Source organism: Gavia stellata, unplaced genomic scaffold (assembly GCF_030936135.1).
Source record: "Gavia stellata isolate bGavSte3 unplaced genomic scaffold, bGavSte3.hap2 HAP2_SCAFFOLD_857, whole genome shotgun sequence".
Classification (NCBI taxonomy): domain Eukaryota; kingdom Metazoa; phylum Chordata; class Aves; order Gaviiformes; family Gaviidae; genus Gavia; species Gavia stellata.
The window spans coordinates 32,232-49,594 of NW_026776679.1; the positions used below are offsets into that span (position 1 = coordinate 32,232).

General features: G+C 67.3%; 3 protein-coding genes across 3 annotated transcripts; 2 read left to right on the forward strand and 1 right to left on the reverse strand.

Moving 5' to 3' along the window:
• Positions 1–1,470: 1,470 nt before the first annotated feature.
• Positions 1,471–11,574, forward strand: LOC132321208 (integrin alpha-M-like). The gene is made up of 31 exons (XM_059834773.1): positions 1,471–1,507; positions 1,764–1,881; positions 1,965–2,068; positions 2,152–2,216; positions 2,623–2,737; positions 2,823–2,953; positions 3,188–3,333; positions 3,437–3,590; positions 4,097–4,247; positions 4,329–4,402; positions 4,515–4,644; positions 5,242–5,390; positions 5,477–5,617; positions 5,693–5,899; positions 6,305–6,435; positions 6,521–6,678; positions 7,172–7,326; positions 7,421–7,552; positions 8,076–8,149; positions 8,239–8,380; positions 8,738–8,845; positions 8,954–9,033; positions 9,119–9,196; positions 9,532–9,613; positions 9,709–9,816; positions 10,085–10,168; positions 10,261–10,374; positions 10,496–10,588; positions 11,159–11,269; positions 11,372–11,451; positions 11,565–11,574. The coding sequence occupies exons 1-31, from the start codon at positions 1,471–1,473 to the stop codon at positions 11,572–11,574; spliced, it is 3,462 nt and encodes a 1,153-aa protein (XP_059690756.1).
• Positions 11,575–11,641: 67 nt separating this feature from the next.
• Positions 11,642–14,060, forward strand: LOC132321209 (cytochrome c oxidase subunit 6A2, mitochondrial-like). Its single transcript, XM_059834775.1, is given in 6 exon segments — positions 11,642–11,651; positions 11,848–11,946; positions 13,225–13,274; positions 13,276–13,320; positions 13,322–13,369; positions 13,937–14,060. Coding segments are annotated over 6 exon segments (333 nt in total). The 3' UTR covers positions 14,018–14,060.
• Positions 14,061–16,342: 2,282 nt separating this feature from the next.
• Positions 16,343–17,305, reverse strand: LOC132321210 (integrin alpha-M-like; the record flags this gene model as incomplete). The annotated part of the gene is made up of 4 exons (XM_059834776.1): positions 16,343–16,424; positions 16,510–16,589; positions 16,699–16,806; positions 17,164–17,305. Coding segments are annotated over 4 exons (412 nt in total), but the record flags the coding sequence as incomplete, so codon positions are not given.
• Positions 17,306–17,363: the final 58 nt, after the last annotated feature.

Below are 17,363 nucleotides of genomic sequence, written 5' to 3' on the forward strand. Positions count from 1 at the left end.
TGCTGTCCCCAAACCCACCCCCTGATACCCTGTGTCACCCCGAGGGATTTGTCTTGCCCACGGTCCCCAGCGCCTCTGTGTCTTCTTTAAGCCTCACCTCCACCGTGTGTGGGTCTAACCAGGGGACCCAGACGATGCCGGTCAGAGGGTGTGATGAGATGTTGGCCAATGGCCATGGGTCAATGGAGGAAGAGCCCCAAAAGCCTCTTCTCCACCCCAGGTGGGTCAGCCATGGTATAGCTGATGGCTACTCAATGCTGATTGAAGGGTGGGGTGTGACGTTGGCCAACGGCCGTGGGTCACCAAGGGCGTTTTGGGGGTGACGAGGCAGACGGTTGAGAAACACCTGTGGGAGGATGGAGTGAGATGTTGGCTGGTGGCCATGAGTCACCGGGAGGTGGTTCCTCCAAAGCAGCGTCTGGTGACAGGCTGCCCCGTGCCTTGCCCCACCCATTGGTGACCCTCGGTGGACCAGAGGGCTGGAGAGGCCCCTGGGGGGTGCACCGTGGTGGGGGCTGCTGGCTGGGGTCTGTGGGGAGGTGGAGGAAGGGATGGATGGATGGATGGATGGATGGATGGATGGATGGATGAAGGGAGATGTGGAGATGTTTTGGGGTGGGTGGATGGATGTATAGATGGAGATGTTGGGGATGGATGGAGATGTTTAGGGATGGCAATATAGATGGATGGACGGAGATGTTTTGGGGTGGATGGATGGGTGGAGATGTTTGGGGCTAGATGGATGGATGGATGGAGATGTTTGGGGATAGATGGATGGATGGATGGAGATATTTGGGGACCGACAGATGGATGGATAGAGAATTTTGGAGATAGATGGATGGACGGACAGACGGACACCCCCACTTGACTCGTCCCACCCTGCCCCTGCCCCACCCCCGTGGTGGGGGGAAGCACCGTGACTGCAGGAAGGAGGTTGTAGGGGCCCCGATGGTGGCTCCTTTCGGGGTGGGGGATGGACTTATGTCCCCATCGGGGACAGGGATGGGAAGTTGACATCACCTTGAGGCCACCACCATTGTGCAAGGGGCCAGTGGCAGCTGGTTGGGTTGTGAAAGCAGATGGGGGTGGGGAAAACACCCCAAAATAGGGGTGACCCCCCAGCCAGCTGCATCCCAGCACCAGGTAATGCCCACCCTGTGGCTGTACCCCATCCAGCTGTGTGGCTGTACCCCAACCAGCTGTGTGCCATCCCGCTGTACCCCATCCAGCTGTGTGCCATCCCGCTGTACCCCACGCACCTCTCCCCTCCCACCCTGTCCCCTCCTTTGCCCTTTTCTCCCCATATCATGATGTCTCTCTTCCCCCCCCCCATTTTTATCTTTTTCCTCCCAAATTCCTGGCCCTGCCCCACTTCCCCCCCACCCCACCCCTTCCTTCCCCTCCCACCCCACACCTCCAACTTCTGCTTTGGCCCCCGGTCCGTCATCCCCTCCCAGCTCCCGACGCGACATGGAGCCCCGGGCTCTGCTTGCCTGCCTGGGAGCAGGTGGGTGCCCGGACGCATGGGTCCCCTCGGGGGGGGGGGTGTGTGGGGTGCCACCCGTATGCCTGGGTCCCCTGGGGGGGTGTGGGGTGGCACCCGGACGCCTGAGTCCCCTGGGGGGGTGTGGGGTGGCACCCGGATGCCTGGGTGCCCCCCAGGTGGGTGTGGGGTGGCACCCAGACGCCTGGGTCCCCTGGGGGGGGGGGTGTGTGGGGTGACACCCGGACACCTGGGTCCACCGTGCCCCACTCCCCCGCAGTGCTGACCTCCTGCCATGGCTCCGGGGTGGATGTGGAGACGGTGATGGTCTTTCATGGGGATGCCAGGGGGGCTTTCGGGCAGACCGTGGCCCAGTTCGGCACCACCGACGACGGCGGGTAAGGTGGGGAGGGGCAAACCCCAGGGTTGGGGAGGAGCCCCCCCAAAACATCCCCCCCACCCCCTTTCCCCATCCCGCCAGGGTCCTTGTGGGCGCCCCATTGCAACGCGGCGCTGTCAACCAGATGGGGACGATTTACCGATGCCGGCACCGCTCGGGGAAGTGCCAGGAGGTCCCCGTCACCGGTGAGGCCCCCCCCCACCCCCACACCCCCCAAAACCAGACGCCCTGAGGAGGAGGAGGATGGTCTCACCCCATCTCTCCCTAGGACCCCCCAAGGCTGTCAACGCATCCCTGGGGTTAGCGCTGGCCACCGGGGACACCAGGGCCCTGGTGAGTGTGGTGGGAAGCTTGGGTGAGGTTTGGGGGGGGGGGAAGATGGGGTTCACCCCGAAATTGGGCTGACCTGAGCAATGGAGGGGATTTGCACCCTGAAATCGGCCAGTCTGGGGTGAAATCATGGAGATTGCGCCCAAATTTAGCTGTTTGGGGATGATATCAAGGAGATTGCACCCAAAACTGGTCTTTCTGGGTTGGCCTCAAGGAGGTTGCACCCCAAAATTGGCTCATCTGGGTGATATCAAGGAAATTGCACCCAAAACCGGTTGTCCTGGGGTAATATCAAGGGGACTGCCCCCCCAAAATGTGGCCACTCCTGGTAGTGCCCCGAGTATTGTCCCCCCCATCCCCCCATCCCAGGCTCTGCTGATTTCGGGGTGTGTTGCCCCCCCCAACACAGGCATGTGGCCCCACAGTGCCCCAAACCTGCGGGGAGAACGTCCACCTCAACGGCTTCTGTGTCCTCCTTGACACCAACCTCCAGCAGCTCCAGCGCATCCCAGATGCCCAACCAGGTATGGGGGGTCACTGGGGGGGGGAATGCGTTGGGGACATCCTGGCCCGGTTGACCATGGGGACGTCTCTGTGCCCTGTCCCCAGAGTGTCCCAAGCGCTTCTCAGATGTGGTTCTCCTCATCGACGGCTCGGCCAGCATCAACCACCGTGAGTTCTCGACAATGAAGACCTTCATCATGGAGGTGATGAGGCGCTTCAAGGGCACCAACACGCAGGTACCACCCGCCCAGGCACCGGCGGTGACCCCCCCAAATGGCTGTTTGCAAGGGTGTGTCATCTCAGGGGGTTGTCTCCATTGATGTTGCATGTGGCTTCTCGCAACGAGTGATGTTTTGGGCTGCTCTTCCCTCTTGGCAATGGGGTGGCATTTTGAGTTGGTGCTACCATGGCGGTTGTGTCCCCACCAGTGTGTCCTCACGTTGTCCCTCCCCTGCCCCCCCCCGCCCCAGTTTGCTCTCACCCAGTTCTCCAATATCGTCTTGGACCACTTTGACTTCAACGCCTTCCGGAGGGCCCGTGACCCCATCACGCTGGTGAATCAGGTGTGGCAGCTCCAGAGCTCCACCCACACTGCCACCGCCATCTGGAAAGTCCTGTGAGTCACCGCTACCCCACCTCTAGCACCTGTGACCCCCCTCCCACCCGCCATGGGGTGAAGGGGTGACCCTCATCCTTTGTACCCTCCTTCCCTGGCGCAGGACGGAAATGTTCACCCCTGGCAGAGGGGCCCGAGAAGATGCCAACAAGATCCTCATTGTGATCACAGACGGGAGGAAGTATGGTGACAATCTGGAGTATTCAGAAGTCATCCCATTGGCCAAAACGATGGGGGTCACCCGCTATGCCATCGGGGTGAGGGAGCTGCATGCCCAAAGCTATCCACTCCCAGACAACTAGCCATTCCAAATCCACCTGTCTATCCAGCCATCCATTTGTCCATCCATCTCCATATGTCACCATCCATTCAAACCACTCAACCCTTTTAATACACGGCCATCCATCCATCCATCCATCCATCTCCAAACATGTCCAGCCATCCATCCAGCTACAGGCACCTCTGTTCATCTCCAAACTTCCCTTCATCTATCCATCCAGCCCTAATATCTACATCCATCCATCCATCTCCAGCCATCTGTCCATCTATAAGCAGCCCTGTTCATCTCCAAACTTGGCTGTCCATCCACCCATGCCCAAACATCTCCATCCATCCACCCACCCACCCATATCTCCAACGTTCTCCATCCATTCTATTCATGTCCGTCCATCCCTCCCTCTCCAAACACCCCGCCATCCATCCTTCCTTCCCCCCCCCAAACAACTTCTCCGTCCCTCCATCCGGCCACCTTCTCCGACCACAGGTGGGCAGCGCCTTCGGGGATCCAGCCGCCGTAGAAGAGCTCCACACCATCGCCTCTGAACCCAGCAAGGACCACGTCTTCCGGGTGGACAACTTTGACGCCCTGCAGGGCATCCAGAACCAGCTGCAGGAGAAGATCTTTGCCATCGAGGGTACTGGGGGGGCCGGGGGTCAGCTGGGGGACGGCCGAGAGGGGCGGTTGGTGCCCCCCGCTCACCCCTGCCTCCCCCCAGGCACCCAGTCCGCCCACAGCAGCTCCTTCCAGCTGGAGATGGCCCAGGAGGGCTTCAGCGCCCTGCTCACCCCCGTAAGTGTCCCCCAGCCACCCGAGCTCGTCCCCACGCCCATGGGGTGTCCTTGAGGCAGGACTGACGCCTCTCCCCCCACCACTGTCCCCCTCCCCGTCTTTACTGGTGCAGGAGGGGCCCGTACTGGGAGCGGTGGGTGCCTACGACTGGTCCGGAGGGGTCTTTGTCTATGGCAAGAGTGGGGACCCCACCTTCGTCAACGTGTCCCGAGCCGCCGGGGACATGAACGACGCCTACTTGGGTAAGGGCTGCCTGGGACGGGGACGGATGGGTCCCCGCCAGGGTGCCGGGGACGGTGGTGTCCCCCGTGGGGGTCCTGAGGACGTCAGTGTCCTCTGGAGGGTCCCAGGGACATGTCAGCAGCCTCCTGGGGTTGTGGGGAGAAGTCCATGTCCCCGTCAGCATCATGGGGACATCGGCGTCCTCAAGGGTCTTGGGGATGTCATCAGTGTCCTCATGAGGGTCCCCGTGTGGGGCTGGGGACATTCAGTTCCCACGAGGTTCCTGGGGCCATCGGGCGCTGGTGAGGGTCCCCGTGAGTGTGCTGGGGACATCGGCATCCTCACAAGCGTCTTGGGGATGCCAGGTCCTTGCGAATGTCCCCGTGAGAGTCGTGGGGAGATCGATGTCCTCACAATGTTCCTGGGGGCGTTGGTGTCCCCATGAAGATCTGGGGGATGTTGGTGGCCCCACGAGGTCCTGGGGATGTTGGTGGCCCCACGAGGTCCTGGAGATGTTGGTGCCCTCACGGGGTCCTGGGGCCGCCAGCATCTCTGCACGGCTCCTGGGGCCGCTGGAACCCCCAGGAGGGTCCCCCGCTGACCCCCGCTGTGACCAGGCTACGCGGCCGAGTCCCTGTCCCTGGGGGGCAGCCGGGCGCTGGCGCTGGGGGCCCCCCGCTACCGCCACGTTGGCCGCCTCCTCCTCTTCCACCTCCGCGGCCCCCGGGCTGCCTGGGAGCTCCTGGCCGATGCCACGGGGACGCAGGTAACGGCGGGGATGCGGGGAGGGAGCAGGGGGGTGCTGGGTGGGGGGAACCCCCCAGCCAGCCCCATGGCTGCTTCTCCCCACAGGTGGGCTCCTACTTCGGGGCGTCCCTGTGCGCCCTGGACACCGACGGGGACGGCTCGGCCGAGGTGGTGCTCGTGGGGGCCCCCATGTTCTACGGGGCCGGCAGCGGGGGCCACGTGGCCATCTGCCCCCTGAGGCCGAAGGTAGGGGACCCCCACCCCACCCCACCTCGCCCCAGGGCAGGCAGAGGGGGGCACCCAGCGCCTCGTCCCCCCCAGGGCGGCCAGCTGCGGTGCCAGCAGACGCTGCAGGGACAGCCCGGCCACCCCTTGGGGCGCTTTGGGGCCAGCCTGGCTCGCCTGGGGGACGTCGACGGGGACCGGTGGCCCGACGTGGCTGTGGGGGCCCCGCTGGAGGACGAGGAGCGGGGGGCCGTCTACATCTTCCGCGGGAAGCAGGGCGGCATCGCCTCCCAGTACAGCCAGGTGAGACCCCCGCCGCCGCCGGTGCTGGGGTGGGGATGTGCCAGGTCATGGGCGCCTGCTGGGTGACGGAGAGGTCCCGGGTGGTGGGGACATCCTGGGTGCTGGAGAAACCTTGAATGCTGGAGGTGTCCTGGGTGCTGGAGATGTTCTGGGTGCTGGAGACATCCTGGGTGCTGGAGGCATCTTGGGTGGTGGAGAGGTCCTGGCTGCTGGACGCACCTTGGGTGCTGAAGATGTCTTGGGCGCTGGAGGCGTCTTGGATGATGAAGGCGCCTTGCGTGCCGGAGGTGCTCCGGGTGCCCAAGATGTCCTGGAGGCCGGAGGTGCTCCAGCTCCCGAAGATGTCCCAGGTGCTGGGAACATCCGGGCTGCCAGAGTCGTCTCACCCGCCTCTGTCTCCCCCAGCGCATCTCAGGTGGCCGGTTCTCCAGCGGGCCACGCTATTTTGGCCAGGCCATCAGCGGTGGCCAGGACCTGACAGGGGACAGGCTGCCGGACGTGGCCGTGGGTGCCCAGGGACAGGTCCTGCTGCTCAGGTGCGCCCGGGGGAACCCCCTGGGACCTTCCACAGCCTGGAGGAGGCAGTGGTCGCCACCAACCCCCCCCGCTTGTCACCGCCAGGTCCCAGCCGCTGCTCAGGGTCCGGGTGACGGTGACTTTCCAGCCCCAGGAGATCCCCGCGGCCGCCTTTGACTGTCAGGAGGAGGAAGCGCTCAAAGGGGAAGTGGCCAAGGCTAAGATCTGCTTCCTCAGCACCAAGAAAACCCCTGACAACTTTGGTGAGACCCCCCAGATATCCATCTGCACCCCCCAAAGCATCTGCAGGTGTCCCCAAGACCCTCCAGAAGTGTACATGACCCCCCAAACCCCCTCCCCATGGTCTCAAGACCCCCAGAAGTCCACCTGTCCTCCCAAAGCCCCTCCAGCTATCCCCCAAGACCCCCAGAAGTCCCCGTGGCCTACTACATCCCCTTCCAGATGTCCTCAAGACCAACCAGAAGTCCCTCTCACCTCCCAAAGCCCCTCCAGGTTTCTCCAAAGCCCCCCAGATGGCCATCTGGCCTCCCAGAGCCACTCCAGCTGTCCTCAAGATCCCCAGTCCCCCTCTGGATGTCCCCAGATCCCTCGGAAGTCCACGTGGCCACCTAAACCACCTCCAGATGTCCTCAAGGCCCTCCGAAATCCATCTGGCTCTCCATCTCCCCCTTTCCCGCCACCCTGGGGGGCTGCCGGCGACCCTGGCCACCCACTTTCCCCTCCCTTTCCCTGCAGGCAGCCAACTTTCCGCCACCCTGCGGTACCAGGCGGCCCTGGACCCCGGCCGGGCGATGGTCCGGGCCGTCTTTGCCAGCAGCGCCGCCGTCCACAACGGGACGCTCCAACTGGGCGTCGGACAGAGGTGCGAGACCTTCGCCATCGCCTTCACGGTGGGTGTTGGAAAAGGCCCGGCAGGGCGGCCGGGGGGTGGCCCGCCCCATGGCTCCAGCCTGGGGGACACGGCGGTCTCTCCGTGCCGGGCAGGGGTGCCCACGGGACACGCTGACCCCCCTGGTGCTGCGCCTCACCTACGATGCCACGGGGGACCCCATCAAGGTGGCCGGGGGCCTGCGGCCAGCCTTGAGTGAGGACTCGGAGATGGTGGCCATGGGCACGGTAGGGGCTGGGGGCACCCCACGGCGGCGGCGTTGAGCGGGGAGTGGTGGTGGGGCAAAGGGTTGGGGGGCTGTGGAGGGCTGGAGGGCTGGAAGGAGAGGTGGGATGGAAGGAAGCATGGATGGATGGATGGACGGACGGATGGATGGAGTTGTGGAAGGAGAGGTGGGATGGACAGAAGGACAAGAGGAGAGAAGGCCAGATGGATCCACGGACAGAAGGGAGGTGGGATGGATGGGCGGGAGGAACCAAGGGAAGACGGGAGGAGGGACAGAGACGCACGGACAGAAGGGAGGAAGGCCATAAGGACGGAGGGATAGGTGGACAGAAGTTTGGGAGGAAGGACGGCCACGTGGAAGGACATCTGTGCGTGGGGAGGGTCGGAAGGACCAAGGAGAGGCAGGGTGGGTAGGCAGATGGACAAACGGCTGGCTGAGGGGTGGGAGGACAAAGGAGAGGAAGGGCGGACAGGCAGCTGGCCGGCCGTGGGACGGAAGGACGGACGGACGAGGCGTCTCCTCAGCTGCCCTTTGAGAAGGACTGCGGTGCCGACAACATCTGCGTAGACGACCTCCAGATCTCCTTCAACTTCTCAGGGTAGGTGCCCCCCGTTCCCCGTGTCAGGGGGACATCCGTGGACACCGGGGTCTGCCCCCGCTTACCCCACCCTCTCCGTCCCCCCCCAGGCTGGAGACTGTCGTGGTGGGGGTGACCGACGTGGTGGACATCACCATCACCCTCCGCAACCGCGGGGAGGACTCATACCGGGCCACTGTCCAGCTACAGCACGCCAAGGCCCTCTCCTACCGCAAGGCCGTGGTACTCCAGGTACCCCCACCGACCCCCCCCAAAATCCTTCAGAGCCTCCAAGACCCCCCAGAGCTCCCTAAGACCCTCCACAAGTCCATGTGGCCTCCTAAACCCTCTCCAGATGTCCTCTAGACGCCCTAGAAGTCCATCAAACCCTCTCCAGAGGTCCTCTAGAACCCCTAGAAGACCATCAAACCCTCTCCTGATGTCCTCAAGACTCCCTAGAAGCCCATGTGGCCTCCAAAACCCCTCCAGATCTCCTCAAACCCCCAGAAGCCCATCTGGCTTCCAGCCCTCCTCCAGATGTCCCCTGAACACCCCAGGTCTTCTTGCCCACCCCCATCCCCACCCTGACACCCCCACGGCCATTCCCAGTCCTCCAGAAGGTCCGCGTCCCTGCGCTGCAACTCGGAGCCGGCGGAAGGACCGCAGCGCAGGACCCTCTGCTTTGTCAACCACCCCATCTTCCGCCCTGGAGCCGAGGTAGGGGGTAGTCCCCGGTGTCCCCACGTGCCCCCAGCCCACTCGGGCGTTTGGGGACGTCACGCCGAGGTGGGTTGGGGGGTGACGCCCGGGCGTCCCGTCCTGCAGGTCGTGTTCACCGTCACCCTGGACGTGCCCCACGGCGCAGAGCTGGGGGACGTGTTGGAGGTGGTGGCCAATGCCAGCAGGTGAGGGGCAGGGGCACGGGGGTGCGGGGTGGTGTCGGACAGTTGGGGGGGGTTCGGTGACCCACGTGACACCCCTCTGCCACAGTGACAACGGGGCGCAGGGCAGCCAGGGGCAGCACGCCGCGATCCCGGTGAAGTACGGCGTCTTCCTCGTCCTCACCAGGTAGGGGCTGCCACCTCCGCGGGCCACCCACCACCTCACCCGTGTCACCTGCCCCCGTCCCCATGTTCCCAACGTGCCACCATCCCCTGCCCCTCATCCCCGCCGTGCCCTCCTCATGCCCACAGTCCCCGACGAGCCGCCGGCTCCATGTCCCTCACCCTAACCGTGCCATCCCCGTGGTCCTGGTCCCCAGCGTGCCACCCGCCCCACGTCCCTCATCCCCACGGTGCCACCAGCCCCCTGTCCCTGTCCCCAGTGTGCCCCTCCACGTGTCCCCAACGCGCCCCCGCCCCGCGCCCCGCGCCCCGCGCCACGTCCCCTCTCGTCCCCACCAGCGGCCCGGACTCCACCAAGTACGTCAACGTCTCGACCCGCGCGGGGGCCCCAACCAGCGCCCCCGTCACCCACCACTACGAGGTGAGGGGGGGCAGGGAGGGCGGGGGCCACCCCGGATGGCTGGGTGCCCCGTCCCGCCGGGGGTCCCGGCCCCACCGTCCCCCTCCCCGCGGCAGGTGAAGCTCTTGGGTCAGCGCAGCCTCCCCGTCAACGTCACCTTCCTGGTCCCCACGGCCCTGGGGGGCACCCCGCTGTGGGACCGGCTGGAGGTGACCCCCGACCAGGTAACGGCCCCCCCTGCCCCCCTGGACGGGGGGGACCCCAAGCAGCTGCCCTGAAATGGGGGGCGACCCCAAGCAGCTTCCCCCAAATAGGGGGGCGACCCCGTCAGCTGCCCCCCAAATAGAGGGGGACCCCCGTCAGCTGCCCCCCAAATGGGGGGGACCCCATCAGCTGCCCCCCAAAGAGGGGGGCGACCCCGTCAGCTGCCCCCCAGAGCGGAGGCCGCCCAGAAAGGGGTCCCAGCCGCGGGGTTCCCCGCCTGCCCCCCAGCAGGAGCTGGCACAGTGCCGGATGGTGGCCGAGCGCCCGGGGGGGCCCGACGCCCCCCAACGCCTGCGGGAGCGCCCCGTGCTGGTGAGTGCCGCCCGCGGGGAGCTGGGGCAGGGGGAGCTGGGGCAGGGGGTGCCCCCGGCCCCCCGTCACCCCCCGTCCCTCCGCCCGCCCAGGACTGCGCCGTGGCCGCCTGCCGGGAGCTGCAGTGCCGGGTCCAGGGGCTGGAGCCCCCCCGGGCGCTGGGGTTCAGCCTTGGGGGGAGCCTGGCCCTGGGCTGGCTGGTGCCGGTAAGGGGGCAGCCGTGGGGCGGCGGGGCTGGGGGGCACGCCGCTGGCAAAGCGGGGGCGGGGAGGGCGTCCTGGGGCAGCGGGGCACCCCACGGCTGCCCCACCTGTCCCCCCACCCCAGACGCAGCAGCCCAAGGTGGTGATGCAGAGCTCGGCCCGGGTCCTCTACGATGTGGGGCGCTACTGGAACCCCACGGGGGAACCCCACCTCCAGGTGCACCCGGGGCCCGGGTCTGTGGGGGGCAGTGGGGCGGGATGGGAGTCCGGAGGCCTGGGTCCGTGGGGGGCAGTGGGGTGGGATGAGGGGACTGGGTCCGTGGGGGGCAGTGGGGCGGGATGTGGCGCCCAGAGGCCTGAGTCCGTGTGGGGCAGTGGGGTGGGATGTGGGGCCCGGAGGCCCGGGTCCGTGGGGGGCAGTGGGATGTGGGGCCCAGAGGCCCGGGTCCGTGGGGGGCAGTGGGGCAGGATGTGGGGCCCGGAGGCCCGGGTCCGTGTGGGGCAGTGGGGTGGGATGTGGGGCCCGGAGGCCCGGGTCCGTGGGGGGCAGTGGGATGTGGGGCCCGGAGGCCCGGGTCCGTGGGGGGCAGTGGGGTGGGATGTGGGGCCCGGAGGCCCGGGTCCGTGTGGGGCAGTGGGGCAGGATGTGGGGCCCGGAGGCCCGGGTCCGTGGGGGGCAGTGGGATGTGCGGCCCGGAGGCCCGGGTCCGTGGGGGGCAGTGGGGCAGGCTGTGGGGCTCGGAGGCCCGGGTCCGTGGGGCAGCCCTCCCCGCCCACCCCCCCGCAGGTGCAGACAGAGGTGGAGCTCCTGGAGACCCCCAACCCTCTGCCCCTCATCCTGGGGGGCACCGCGGGGGGGCTCGTCCTGCTGGGCCTGGTGGCGCTGGGCCTCTACAAGGTGAGGGGGCGGGGCCTGGGAGAGCCCCGCCCACGTGGGGCGGGGCGGGGCGGGGCCTCCTCCCCTCCCCCACCCCGGGCTCACCCCCCCCTCCCCCCCCAGTTGGGCTTCTTCAAGCGCCGCTACAAGGAGCTGATGGAGGGCGACGGGACCCCCACGGCCCCCCTGGGCGACCCCCAGGGGTGAGGCGGCCCCCCCGCTGCCCCCCGGGGGTGTCCCCCTCTGGGGGGGAAGGGGGCGCCCGGATACTCGGGTCCTCCCGAATTCCGGGACGGGGTAACCCCTCTTTTTGCAGCCGCCGATAAAGCCGTGTGGAAGTCGGACCCACATCTCAGCCTGAAGTTGGGGGGTGGTGGGGTTTGGGGGTCGGTCATGCGCGGACGCCCTGGTCCCCGTGGGGCTGTGTCCCCCCTTGTCCCCGCGAGGCCCCGGCACCCCGGACCCCCCTCGTCCGGCCCCTCGCCCTCCGCCGCGTCTATATTTAACCCGGATCTATTTTTAACACGTGCACCGAGCTGGGGCCGGGCCTCAGCCCATTGGCCAGGCTGGGGGGCGCCATGGGGCCGGGGTGACCCCAGAGCGGTCAGTCGTCCTTTGGTGCCGCCATGCTCACTTGGGGGGCTGCCCACGGCGGGCCCTGGCCTCCGCCGCTGGGGCCCACGCCGGTGCTGCTGGAGGTCCGGGGGGGGGGTATCGTTTTGGGGGGGGTGTGGGCGGGAAGGACACACGTCGGGTGGTTGTGGGGTGTATCAGTAGGGTTTTGGGGTGCCTTGGGGTTTGTAGCAGGTGGTTTTGGGGCAATATTGGGGAGTATTGGGAGGTTTGGGTGTTTTGGGCTATATCGGGTGGTTTTGGGGCACTATTGGGGTGTTTTCATTGGTTTTGGGGTGGTATTGTGTGGATTTGGTGTGTTTGGGGTGGTATTGGGCTGTGTCTGCTGGTTTTGGGGGTTTTGGGCAATATTGGGGTGTTTTGGATGGTATTGGGTCTGTATCTGGTGGGTTTGGGCTGGTTTTGGGTGATATTGGGGTGTGTCACATGGGTTTGGGGTATTTTGGGAGGTATTGGGGCTGTGTGGGGTGTTTTGGGGTGTCTCTGGTGGTTTTTGGGGGCCTTGGGACATCCTGGGTGATATTGGGGCGCATGGGGTGAGGTTCAGGCGTTTTGGGGATGTGTCAGGGTGAAACTGGACTGTAGCATGTGGATTTTGGGTGTTTTGGGGCAGTGTCAGGTGGATTTGGGGTGTTTTGGGGCAGTATCAGGTGGATTTGGGGTGTTTTGGGGCTGTATCGGGTGTTTTGGGCTGTTTGGGGGTGTATTGGGTGTTTTGGGGTGCTGCAGCATGTGTCCGGTGGATTTTGGGTGTTTTGGGCAGTGTCAGGTGGATTTGGGGTGTTTTGGGGCTGTTTTGGGGTGTATTGGGTGTGCTGCAGGATGCGTCAGGCAGTTGGGGGGTATTTTGGGGTGTATCAGGTCGATTTGGGGTGTTTTGGGATGCATCAGGTGGATTTGGGGTGTTTTGGGCTGTATTGGGTGTTTTGGGGCTGTTTTGGGGTGTATCGGGTGTGCTGCAGGGTGTGTCAGGCAGTTGGGGGTGTTTTGGGTGTATCGGGTGGATTTGGGTGTTTTGGGGAGTATCAGGTGGATTTGGGGTGTTTTGGGGCTGTATCAGGTGTTTTGGGCTGTTTTGGGGTGTATCGGGTGTGCTGCAGGGTGTGTCAGGCGGTTGAGAGGTGTTTTGGGGTCTATCAGGTGGATTTGGGGGTGACTGGGGACCCATGGGGTGTTTCGGGGGGCGGGATGGTGCGTTGTTGTTTTGGGCATCACCGGGTGACGTGGGGACGGGAGCGTTTTGGGGTGCGCGGTGACACCTTGGGGTGTACCGGGACCTTTGAGGGGGGAGGAGGAGGAGGAGGGGGTTTGGGGGTGCCCGGCCCACGGCGCCTGTGGGGCAGGTCGGACGTGGCGGGCGCTGTCGTTCCTGGTGGCGCTGCCGGCAGTGGGAGGTCTGCATGCTCAACGTCTGGCTGGAGCAGCGCCGGCAGCACCACGGACCCCCCGGAGTTCGTGCCGTACCACCACCTCCGCATCCGCACCAAGGTCCGGGGGCAGGCCCGACACGGGGCCGATGGGCCCCATGGGGGGGATATGGGGTGGGGAAGGCCCGACGCCGGGGTAGATGGGCCCCTATGGGGTGGGGAAGGCCTGACGCCGGGTTGATGGGCCCCATGGGATGGGATATGGGGGAAGCCTGACGCCGGTTGATGGGCCCCATGGGATGGGATGTGGGTGGAAGGCCTGACGCCGGGGTTGATGGGCCCCATGGGATGGGATATGGGGTGGGGAAGGCCCGACGCCGGGTTGATGGGCCCCATGGGGGGATATGGGGTCGGGGAAGGCCCGACGCCGGGTTGATGGGCCCCATGGGGGGGATATGGGGTGGGGAAGGCCTGATGCTGGGGTAGATGGGCCCCTATGGGTGGGGAAGGCCTGACGCCAAGGCCTGACGCCGGGTTGATGGGCCCCATGGGATGGGATGTGGGGTGGAAGGCCTGACGCCGGGTTGATGGGCCCCATGGGATGGGATATGGGGTGGGGCAGGCCTGACGCCGGGGTAGATGGGCCCAGGGGCCGATGCCGCTGACCCGTCTCCCTCTCTCCCGACAGCCGTTCCCGTGGGGTGACGGGAACCACACGCTCTTCCACAACCCCCACAACAACCCCCTGCCCACAGGCTACGAGAAATAGGGGCCCCCCCACGCGCCCCCGACAATAAACGCCCCGAACCTGCCCTGGCTGCTGCGCCGTGTGGGGCCAGGGGTCCGGGCCCCATAGCAGACACCGGGACACGGGGCCTTCCGCCGCTTCGGGGTTTAATGAGGGGGCGCCCCCTTCCCCCCCCAGAGGGGGACACCCCCGGGGGGCAGCGGGGGGGCTGCCTCACCCCTGGGGGTCGCCCAGGGGGGCCGTGGGGGTCCCGTCGCCCTCCATCAGCTCCTTGTAGCGGCGCTTGAAGAAGCCCAACTGGGGGGGGGGGGGGGAGGGGGGGTGAGCCCGGGGTGGGGGAGGGGAGGAGGCCCCGCCCCGCCCCGCCCCACGTGGGCGGGGCTCTCCCAGGCCCCGCCCCCTCACCTTGTAGAGGCCCAGCGCCACCAGGCCCAGCAGGACGAGCCCCCCCGCGGTGCCCCCCAGGATGAGGGGCAGAGGGTTGGGGGTCTCCAGGAGCTCCACCTCTGTCTGCACCTGCGGGGGGGTGGGCGGGGAGGGCTGCCCCACGGACCCGGGCCTCCGAGCCCCACAGCCTGCCCCACTGCCCCCCACGGACCCGGGCCTCCGGGCCCCACATCCCACTGCCCCCCACGGACCCGGGCCTCCGGGCCCCACATCCCACCCCACTGCCCCACACGGACCCGGGCCTCCGGGCCCCACATCCTGCCCCACTGCCCCCCACGGACCCGGGCCTCTGGGCCCCACATCCCACTGCCCCCCACGGACCCGGGCCTCCGGGCCCCACATCCCACCCCACTGCCCCACACGGACTCAGGCCTCTGGGCGCCACATCCCGCCCCACTGCCCCCCACGGACCCAGTCCCCTCATCCCACCCCACTGCCCCCCACGGACCCAGGCCTCCGGACTCCCATCCCGCCCCACTGCCCCCCACAGACCCGGGCCCCGGGTGCACCTGGAGGTGGGGTTCCCCCGTGGGGTTCCAGTAGCGCCCCACATCGTAGAGGACCCGGGCCGAGCTCTGCATCACCACCTTGGGCTGCTGCGTCTGGGGTGGGGGGACAGGTGGGGCAGCCGTGGGGTGCCCCGCTGCCCCAGGACGCCCTCCCCCGCCCCCGCTTTGCCAGCGGCGTGCCCCCCAGCCCCGCCGCCCCACGGCTGCCCCCTTACCGGCACCAGCCAGCCCAGGGCCAGGCTCCCCCCAAGGCTGAACCCCAGCGCCCGGGGGGGCTCCAGCCCCTGGACCCGGCACTGCAGCTCCCGGCAGGCGGCCACGGCGCAGTCCTGGGCGGGCGGAGGGACGGGGGGTGACGGGGGGCCGGGGGCACCCCCTGCCCCAGCTCCCCCTGCCCCAGCTCCCCGCGGGCGGCACTCACCAGCACGGGGCGCTCCCGCAGGCGTTGGGGGGCGTCGGGCCCCCCCGGGCGCTCGGCCACCATCCGGCACTGTGCCAGCTCCTGCTGGGGGGCAGGCGGGGAACCCCGCGGCTGGGACCCCTTTCTGGGCGGCCTCCGCTCTGGGGGGCAGCTGACGGGGTCGCCCCCCTCTTTGGGGGGCAGCTGATGGGGTCCCCCCCCATTTGGGGGGCAGCTGACGGGGGTCCCCCTCTATTTGGGGGGCAGCTGACGGGGTCGCCCCCCTATTTGGGGGAAGCTGCTTGGGGTCGCCCCCCATTTCAGGGCAGCTGCTTGGGGTCCCCCCCGTCCAGGGGGGCAGGGGGGGCCGTTACCTGGTCGGGGGTCACCTCCAGCCGGTCCCACAGCGGGGTGCCCCCCAGGGCCGTGGGGACCAGGAAGGTGACGTTGACGGGGAGGCTGCGCTGACCCAAGAGCTTCACCTGCCGCGGGGAGGGGGACGGTGGGGCCGGGACCCCCGGCGGGACGGGGCACCCAGCCATCCGGGGTGGCCCCCGCCCTCCCTGCCCCCCCTCACCTCGTAGTGGTGGGTGACGGGGGCGCTGGTTGGGGCCCCCGCGCGGGTCGAGACGTTGACGTACTTGGTGGAGTCCGGGCCGCTGGTGGGGACGAGAGGGGACGTGGCGCGGGGCGCGGGGCGCGGGGCGGGGGCGCGTTGGGGACACGTGGAGGGGCACACTGGGGACAGGGACAGGGGGCTGGTGGCACCGTGGGGATGAGGGACGTGGGGCGGGTGGCACGCTGGGGACCAGGACCACGGGGATGGCACGGTTAGGGTGAGGGACATGGAGCCGGCGGCTCGTCGGGGACTGTGGGCATGAGGAGGGCACGGCGGGGATGAGGGGCAGGGGATGGTGGCACGTTGGGAACATGGGGACGGGGGCAGGTGACACGGGTGAGGTGGTGGGTGGCCCGCGGAGGTGGCAGCCCCTACCTGGTGAGGACGAGGAAGACGCCGTACTTCACCGGGATCGCGGCGTGCTGCCCCTGGCTGCCCTGCGCCCCGTTGTCACTGTGGCAGAGGGGTGTCACGTGGGTCACCGAACCCCCCCCAACTGTCCGACACCACCCCGCACCCCCGTGCCCCTGCCCCTCACCTGCTGGCATTGGCCACCACCTCCAACACGTCCCCCAGCTCTGCGCCGTGGGGCACGTCCAGGGTGACGGTGAACACGACCTGCAGGACGGGACGCCCGGGCGTCACCCCCCAACCCACCTCGGCGTGACGTCCCCAAACGCCCGAGTGGGCTGGGGGCACGTGGGGACACCGGGGACTACCCCCCTACCTCGGCTCCAGGGCGGAAGATGGGGTGGTTGACAAAGCAGAGGGTCCTGCGCTGCGGTCCTTCCGCCGGCTCCGAGTTGCAGCGCAGGGACGCGGACCTTCTGGAGGACTGGGAATGGCCGTGGGGGTGTCAGGGTGGGGATGGGGGTGGGCAAGAAGACCTGGGGTGTTCAGGGGACATCTGGAGGAGGGCTGGAAGCCAGATGGGCTTCTGGGGGTTTGAGGAGATCTGGAGGGGTTTTGGAGGCCACATGGGCTTCTAGGGAGTCTTGAGGACATCAGGAGAGGGTTTGATGGTCTTCTAGGGGTTCTAGAGGACCTCTGGAGAGGGTTTGATGGACTTCTAGGGCGTCTAGAGGACATCTGGAGAGGGTTTAGGAGGCCACATGGACTTGTGGAGGGTCTTAGGGAGCTCTGGGGGGTCTTGGAGGCTCTGAAGGATTTTGGGGGGGGTCGGTGGGGGTACCTGGAGTACCACGGCCTTGCGGTAGGAGAGGGCCTTGGCGTGCTGTAGCTGGACAGTGGCCCGGTATGAGTCCTCCCCGCGGTTGCGGAGGGTGATGGTGATGTCCACCACGTCGGTCACCCCCACCACGACAGTCTCCAGCCTGGGGGGGGACGGAGAGGGTGGGGTAAGCGGGGGCAGACCCCGTCCCCGTGTCACGG

What these genes read in the sequence shown, in the direction of transcription:
- LOC132321208 (XM_059834773.1), top strand. Translation starts at nt 1,471, where the DNA reads ATGGAGCCCCGGGCTCTGCTTGCCTGCCTGGGAGCAG. An exon ending in TCGCCTCCCAGTACAGCCAG is followed by an intron (nt 5,900 to 6,304) that starts GTGAGACCCCCG and finishes TGTCTCCCCCAG; the next exon opens with CGCATCTCAGGTGGCCGGTT. An exon ending in CCGTCACCCACCACTACGAG is followed by an intron (nt 9,614 to 9,708) that starts GTGAGGGGGGGC and finishes TCCCCGCGGCAG; the next exon opens with GTGAAGCTCTTGGGTCAGCG.